The following is an 8476-nucleotide window of genomic DNA, read 5'->3' on the forward strand; positions in this document are numbered from 1 at the left end:
GGGTAAGAAATGGATAATCTCATCCTCTTTGCCGGCTGGGTTTGAGGAACAAATTGAATGCCATTAGGCCTATTATACTTATTAGCACTCACTCTATAAACATGAATTTTACCCCCAAAAATGTCCGCTTTCCAAAAAGCACCATTCAGTAAACGGTTTGTATCTTTTTGCAATTGATGCCGTATAATAAGAAATAATTGTAGCCAACAAAGGCTATTTGCCATGAGATATTCACAGTGCGAAATATGGACTTGTGAACTGTATAAACGGACAACATCGTTCAATGTTCTTTGGAAACTTGTTATAGAAATAAATTATTTGTAATTTTGTATGTGGTTTTTCGTTTCGTTTATACAAAGGTAATTCTTTCGGACCAGTGTTGTGGTTTCGGAAGTATTTCGTAACCTAAGCAATCCCAAGAACACGAGAGCAAATAAGCCGTAAAACCAGAAAGTAGACGGCGACTGTATACCTGGTAATCAAATAAAAAATTCAAGGTATACTTTGTCCAGTTTAGCATTCAGTATTTTAATCAAATTTACTGATATATATTTCTTTAATCTGTTCTGCAAACTATTTAAAGTTTCTTTGAAACCAAGACATGCAAGACGAAGGAGGGAAAAGTGCTCCTGTACTAAAATAAAAAAAACCTCACTCTTTTGAGAGCTGGTTTGTTTGCCAAGTAATGGGATATTTTACAGTAGTTTTCATGACCGGTGCGTTTAGTTTTCTTCGCATCAGGGAAATTTCAGAAAGCTAAAAATTTAGCTGAAATTTGACCCAGGGTAGGAAGCCGATGCGATTTGCAATGGAACTTTATGACTGTATCCAACTATCAGATGTTGGGAAATTTTGAGTCATTTTTCGTGGACACCGTTTCTACGTTTTTTGCACTGCACACCGGAGACCAGTCTTCTCAATTGGTGTAGCTCACTTGGTGCAGCTTATCTCAACATAATGCATAAAATAACAACCCTGCAAAAGAATTAAGCTCTATTGGTCGTCAAAGTTGCGAATGAATATTAATGTAAGAAAAAAATACCTTTGTCGCACAAGTTGTGTACTTTCAGATGCTTGAATTCGAGACCTCAGTTGAGGTCTCAAATTCAATTCATATTAATATTGAGTGAGGAGAAATTACTTCTTTCTCAAAAACTTCCTTTCTTTCAGAGGGAGCCGTTTCTCACAATGTTTTATAGATCAACAGCTCTCCTTTGCTCGTTATCAACAAATAACACTTATTCTGAGTATTTACCAAGAGCGTCTTTAATAATCAACACTCTCCAGCAGTTGGCAGGAGAACATCGAAAGCGGAGCGTTCTCTCCCTACCACCAATGTGCCTCCTTGATTCACGTCTAACAAGGGGAGTGCCATGAGAAGAAGGGGAGGTTGTCCCTATCCTTCCGGAAATCGGAACTCGTTGTTAGTAACTGCTGCAGCCACCGAGCCAGGGCCCAATTTCATAAAGCTGTTTGCACATAGGCCTAAGCAAATTTGTGTGCTTACTGTAGCCGAAAAACGTACGTAAGCATAATTCACCATGATTTCTCAAGTAAGCAGAAAATGTCTAGGCACGCATGTCTTTTTAACCGTGGATTTGCATTGCTGCGTCACCTGTGTGCGCACCCCGTAAGCACAAAACGGCTGCTTGCATGCTTTATGAAATTGTGCCAAGGACCTCAGTGCGGGCACAATTTTTGGCACCCGGGTCCGCATTACTGTTCTGAATACGATTGGAATGTTGTTCACTTTATGAGGGCATAACTTATTTTGTATAGGGAATTTTATTTCAATACCGTCTCCAGCGGTTGGCGGGAGAACTTACCGTAGTAAGTGAAAAGATGATACACGATGGACAAACACGATGGACAAAATAGAGGTCGCCTTTAGTTGGAGGTCTCTAAAAGGGGGGGGGGGGGGGGGGGGGGTTAGAGAGATCGCTCTCCCTTTCGGGTAATCTGAACTCCGCTGTTTTGGGATTTAAGTTAAACACGAAATACCTCCTCTATAACAATTTGATTGTCAATGCTCAACCAGAGAAACTTGTGTTTCGATACATGTACATCGATCCTCCCTCTCAGCTCGCTCGGCCAATCTTGTTATGCTCAACCTCCCCCTCAAACCTATAACAAAATCTAGTCACGGTGGTGCAAAAACAACTCTGCGTATACGTTCAGTTATTAGCTAGATTTGATTGTTCTTTTTTAATATTCTGTTTGTGTCCCGTTAGGGAAAAACTCAACGTCTATCTTGGCTTCTTTCTTTCCTGACATGGTAAGCCGCAATAAATTTCCCCAAGACCAGCATTTTTGCCTACTTGCTAGTGCCGGCGGACGGACGGACACGCCCGGGCCCTCAAACGAAAAGGTCGTTTTTTTTGCGGGGCAGACAAAAGTGAAACACTATCCTTCTGAATACATTGTGTTCGTGACAATGAGGTACAAGTGACAATTTTTGTGCGTTCAGTTTGAAATCGGTATCAAAAATTGAGTTAAATGAAAATTTTCTGGCACAAACCCCCGATGATAAAAAAATTGCATGTTTTCGTTAATGGACTTTTGCAATACCGCCCTCACGTGGTTGGGAAACAAAAACCGGTAATCGGCACACCCTTCATGCACAGTGCGGTTATTGCATTCAAAGCACTCAACATAAGACAGGGTACCAACAATTTGCTGAACTGACGCCACGACGCTGACCGTTTTCTCTCGTTTTGAGGTGAGAAATTTATGACAAATTTAACCAAATATTCATAAAATGCACGCCAACTGTTCAGTTAATTAGCTTGACGGTTACTGCTAGTATGCCAGGACACTGTGTGAATAAACTTCATTGGACTTCGAGGCTTATTTAGCTGGATATTTTGCAAATAATGTAAAGGCGTAATTTGTAAATTTAACGAAAGTACCTGTGCACAACTCTAGCATTGGCTGCAGCTAGAAATAACTACCCCGATCGGGGTAAGTTAAATGATTTGGCGGGGACGGCGGGTGTGAACGTCGATTTAGATTGCATTCGATATGCAGTCAGCGTTGCTACACTGTCTGGCCCTGGGAATTTTACCAAGATCTTGGGAAATTGATACCAATCTTGGGAACTTGGAGAAAAATAGAACATAAAACTTAAAAGGGCAAACCTGTGTACTGTAATTTATCACGCACTTGTCAAACTCAAAATATTGATTTATTATTTAATTATAATAATATTATTAATAATATTAGTAATAGTAGGGCTAGCTAATTAAAAAGCTAAGTTAAAAAAATAATAAATATATATTTAAAGATTTTCTTTTCAAATCTGAAAGCAATCCACCACACAATATGCCGCATCCAAGTAGCATGGATGGCTGCAAATGTTTGATACATTAACATTTAAAGGAACACGTTTTTGTAACAATTTTTGTTATACAATGACTATTACTCATTAGAAAGATATTTTAAAAGAAGAATACAACAATGATACACACAAGTCACAAGTACCGTTAAAAATTGCGTAGTTCTCCTTTTACCTTGTCGACTGACACAATCGGCCATTTATGTAATTCAATGGTCGACCGTGTTAGTTCCCAAAGTAAAAGGAAATTAAAACCGCGCAACTTCAAGGCAAATCTGTGTGGATCAGTGTATTCTACTTTTAAAACATCTTTCTAATGATGCATTTGATAACAAACGGTTACAAACGCTTTTCAAAGATGTTCAGATTTTTTTTCTATTGTAGTTCCTATGAATAATGCACACTGGAAAATACTTTTTTTAACGATCACATATATAACAAACTGAATTTAATTGAATTAAATTTTTAAAAAATGACACACATTCCCATTTTCCCTTTTTCGTTTTTAATGTGCTTTCTGACCATCTCTCTCTCTCTCTCCCTCTGGTCGTACTATATTAGATGGTAAAAGAGATATGGCATCCCATGTTTATGGATGTTTTTCGTTTGCTTATTTTTTGCAGAAAACTTCTGTTAAGAAAGCAAGAGACATTAGCTGTCATCATAGTCACTGTGCAAGATGGCAGAGACCACTCCTCCGTCTCTGACACCAATCAACATGGACGTCCATCCCCAGGAGGCTGAGGTCACAACAACAGAGGGTGCTGTTGAGGTTCAAGAGGTCGTCTCCGACGAAGGAGTCTACATCACCCCCGAGATGGCGACCCGTGTAACCTTCCAGCAGGAGGGCGTATCTATCTTAAGCTGCGATGGGTCAAGAGACACCAGTCAGGTTCCGCAGGTCGAGCACATCACTGAAATTATCATCCCATCTTCAGAGTTTGAGTCCAAGCCGGAAGGTGAAGATGTCTTTAGAGCTGATCTACCTAACAACATGCCCGAGGCTGGGGAGACTTTTCCTGTTGATATCCCAATGGCTGAAAGTATCATCAACTGCCCCGTGGAGCAGCAACAACCTACAGATGGCTTTGCACAACAAGTTGAGACCATCTTTCCTTCACAATCAGGTACGTGATTGTAATAAGAAGTTGAATCTAGATATCAGTGCCGGAAAAGAACTTTGTTGTCCAGAACCAGTGCAAGATAGGAAGATGTGATATTTACATTTTGTAAATTGAATAACACCTATTTGAATGTGAATATTTTAATTTTATTTCAGCCACATCCAACAGCGCAAGCGCCAATGACAGGATGGATAAAAACATTAAATTACATTAAAAAAGCACAATAAAATTGTTTAAACAGACAAAACAGACAGAAATTAAAAAATGTGAATTTTATGTGTTTTGTTTAAAGGTTGTGCACACACTGGTAAAATCGAAATTAACGTGTTCACAGATTTACACAAAATGGTTTAGAGAACATCATGGTGAAAACTTGTTGGCTGAAAGTCTAAGGTTTTTTTTTTAAATGTCGGAGTGAAACAATCAGTTTTGGTCTAGTGAGTCTCAAATCCGATGTTTGAAAACAGTGGTTAGATTTATTCCAATTCTTGTGATCTGATGGGTGTTTGAGTTTAAACTTGCACAGGGCCGTGTGCTTTTAAGTCAACATTTTGTAACTAAACACTTTTTTCATAAAAAATATTTTTAACTTGACTGGGGTGGAGTTTCAAAATGAGTGTTGTGCAATTCATTTATTATGTTTTTAATTTTTTTTTTTTATCAGATGCAGGTTCTGAAATGAAAGACGCCATCGATGGAGTGGAAGCAGAAGGACCCAGGAATAGTAGTCAAGCCCCTCCATCTCAGCAGATTGACCCTATCGATGCCCTTGGCACACCAGCGGAGACACCAGAGAGTGAACCCCAGACTCTCGAGCAGACTCAAAATCCCTCTGACATTGTGCTTCAAGATACTGAGCAGCCGCAGGATAGTGCTGAAACCACGTTGGACAATGCAAACGAAGAGCCTGACCAACAGGATGAAGGCCCCAGTGTGCCAGACCTGATCTTTGTCTGTGTTCACGGACAGACTTTCCGCTGTAAACCCCAGACCGGCACCCCCATCAAAAGCCCTCCTAAGGAAGAACCAGTTAACTCTTGCGCTTGTAGTAAGTCGAAGAAGACAGCCCAGAGTAAACCAGCAGCAGACTCTCAAAATAGCAGATCAACGAGGAAGCTCCGTAACAGACGGCAGAATTTTTACTGCGATAGGTGTGATGAGACATTCACCCAGAAATCTTCCTTTGAGCACCACAAGGCGTCTCACGATGATGAAGAGGATGATGAGGAGGCAGCAATGGAGGAGGAATTATTGGAAGTGGGTGAAGAGACAAGTCTGACTGAGACTACCACCCAGAAGTCTCCAAGTGGACGAGTGCAAACAAGAAGCCTAAAGAAGAAAGACCGCCAAGAAAAACTCTGTCCAGATTGTGGAAAGCTCTTCAGAACTGACAAGGCACTGCAGACGCATAAAAGACAGCATGAGAGAGAAAATTGTAAGGAGGATGGCGGGGAGAACTCCCCGACTAAGGATGGGAAACAACGGAACCTGTCCTGTACCACTTGCAACAAGACATTTACCAGGATGTATGATGTTGAACGCCACATGGAGACGCACATTGACGGCGATCGTAGGAAGTGCCGGTCTTGCGCGAAATCATTTCAGACCATCAAGAGCAGGGAGAGACATGAGACCTTGCACTGTGACACTAAAAGGCAGAACAAGTGCGAGACCTGTGATGTGGTGTTTGGCAGCAAGTTCAAGCTGCTCCGTCACGAGCGCGAACACCTAACCTCAGAGGAGATTGAGAATCTGTCCTGCAAGACTTGCTCAAAAGTGTTCACCAATGCAAACAGCCTGCTGCGTCATGAGAAACTTCACCTCAAAGAGCAGGGTGCCACGATCACCTGTTTGCACTGTCCTGAGACTTTCGACGACCGATTTACTTTTAACACTCACAAAAAGACGCACACTGTTAAAGCCTATCAGTGTGACCTGTGCAGCATGAAGTTTAAGCACGAGTACCTCTTGAACATTCATATGAAGCGTTTGACGTGCCAAAAGAAGCGAGAAAGCCTATGCGATGTGCAGTGCAAACTCTGCCAGAAGATTGTCAAGGGAACGGCCACACTGAAGCGTCACATGCGTACTCACACCAAAGAGAAACCATATCCGTGCCGCATTGGATGCGGGTCTGCCTTTTCCAGCACCAGCAACAGGCTGAGCCACGAGCGTATGTATTGTAAAATGAGCCCGAGCTACCTCTGTCCCCACTGTGGAGAAGTCCTATCCAACCAGGCGAGGTTGATATACCACGAAAGCAAGTACCATGGTATAGGGCCTGTTGTTGCTGGACAGCGAACACAGACCACAGAGTTTCCGTGCAGATTCTGCGGGAAAGTCTTCTTCTTCAAGGGAGGCCGAAAGCGTCACGAGCGCATCCACACTGATGAGAAACCATACATGTGTCAGTTTTGCCCTAAGGCCTTCGTCCACGCTAGCGCTTTGGTTTGCCACGAGCGTGTCCACACCAAAGCGAGACCGTACAAATGCGACGAGTGCGGCAAAGCGTTCTCACAAGCGACTCACCTTAAGACACACACCCGGGTCCACACTAAAGAGAAACCGTACAAGTGTCGCTTGTGCGATAAATCCTTCTCCCACATGGGCACGCGGAAGAGCCATGAGGGAACCCATAAGAACGTGGACCCCGGAGTGCAAGCAGATGATCCCATGGTCCAAAGAGTTAACGAGTTCCAGATAACCCAGCAGGACCAACAAGGGATTCCTGCCGAGATTAAAGTTGTTCACCATGAAGTACCCGTTCAACACAAGCTCCACGCGAGTCACCATGAACATGAGGTGCAGGCAGCTGATGTGATCTTGCAGTTACTCGAGAGTGGGAGTCGAGTCCCGAACTTTGAGGGGTTTGTGCACCTTGCGCCATCTTAAGAGCAAAGGAACTTTGTGTTAATCAAAATGAGCATCTAGGATCCTTTTAAGGGGGGTTCCTTTCTGCTAATCAGACGTATGTAAAAATGTTCAGTTCCAGTTCTAAGGGCTCGTCAAAAGTTTTTGTTTCATAAGTGTTTGGGTACTTTTTGTACGACGCAAAATTCAAAGTAAATCGAACCCATCCTCTACATACATGTATGTAGTTTTCATTTCAACAAACACATCATACAACCTGTGAAGATTTTATCAAAATTGCCAAACGATTTAGGTGCTCCCTTGGGATATTTTGCACATCATATTGAGCTTCTTTAGATTGTGGCAATCAAAATATGTAATATTAGTGAAATCTGGTTTGATTTTTGTAATTTTGTGAGATTAGATTGAAAAACAGCTTGTTTTCTTTCTTTTGTTAAATATAACTGACTACTGACGAATCCTGTGCTTTGTCCTTTACACAAATTTGAATCTTTTTCTTACTTTATTGTTATGTACATGTATATTTCAAGGAACATTACAGAATTGGTTTTGCTAACAAAACAGTTTCTGGCAGTGTAAGCACTCTAGATGTAATCCACCATATACCTAAACTGACAAACTTGTAGAAGTTGGAGAAAATAGTGAAAACAAATTACACATTTTGCATGACATTGATGGAAGGAAACAAATGAATAAAACGCTCACTAACCAAATCGGGTATGACATTTCAGACATAAATATTTCAGGGGATGTTTTCTACTACCATCATCATTAGACCGTGTAAGTTTGATGTAAATCTGTGATCTTCACAGTTTTTTTTCTTACCAATTCTGTAACGTTCCTTTAAAGACACTGGACGTCTTTGGTAATTGCCAAATACCAGTCTTCTCACTAAATAACAAGCCTGTGAAAATTTGAACTCAATTGGTCGTTGAAGTTGCAAGATAATAATGAAAGAAAAAAACATTCTTGTCACACGAAGTTGTGTGCTTTTAGATGCTTGATTTCCGGACTCAAAATCTAATTCCAAGGTCTCAAAATCAAATTTGTGGAAAATCACTTTTTTCTCGAAAACAATAGGTTACTTCAGAGGGAGCCGTTTCTCACCATGTTTTATACTATCAACAATTTTGAGTATTTTTAACAA

The 8476-nt window shown here is 41.1% G+C and overlaps 1 protein-coding gene across 3 annotated transcripts; it reads left to right on the plus strand.

Annotated features, from left to right (window-relative positions):
• The first annotated feature begins 2655 nt into the window (after positions 1 to 2655).
• On the plus strand, positions 2656 to 7877 carry LOC117290868 (zinc finger and SCAN domain-containing protein 2-like). Of its 3 annotated transcripts, none has more exons than XM_033772423.1 (3): positions 2656 to 2719; positions 3958 to 4461; positions 5123 to 7877. In XM_033772423.1, exons 2-3 carry the CDS (start codon positions 4014 to 4016, stop codon positions 7348 to 7350), a joined length of 2676 nt encoding a protein of 891 aa, XP_033628314.1. In that variant the 5' UTR covers positions 2656 to 2719; positions 3958 to 4013; the 3' UTR covers positions 7351 to 7877. The 3 variants fall into 3 exon arrangements, with proteins under 3 accessions (XP_033628314.1, XP_033628316.1, XP_033628315.1); XM_033772425.1 differs by having other exon boundaries at positions 5129 to 7877; XM_033772424.1 differs by lacking the exon at positions 2656 to 2719 and adding an exon at positions 3054 to 3141.
• Positions 7878 to 8476: the final 599 nt, after the last annotated feature.

Source organism: Asterias rubens, chromosome 5 (assembly GCF_902459465.1).
Source record: "Asterias rubens chromosome 5, eAstRub1.3, whole genome shotgun sequence".
Taxonomy (NCBI): Eukaryota; Metazoa; Echinodermata; class Asteroidea; order Forcipulatida; family Asteriidae; genus Asterias; species Asterias rubens.

Bases quoted from the DNA above. Each gene is read 5' to 3' on its own strand.
- LOC117290868 (XM_033772423.1), top strand. From the start codon at position 4,014: ATGGCAGAGACCACTCCTCCGTCTCTGACACCAATCAACATGGACGTC. The intron at 4,462-5,122 runs GTACGTGATTGT...TTTTTTTATCAG, and splicing joins CATCTTTCCTTCACAATCAG to ATGCAGGTTCTGAAATGAAA.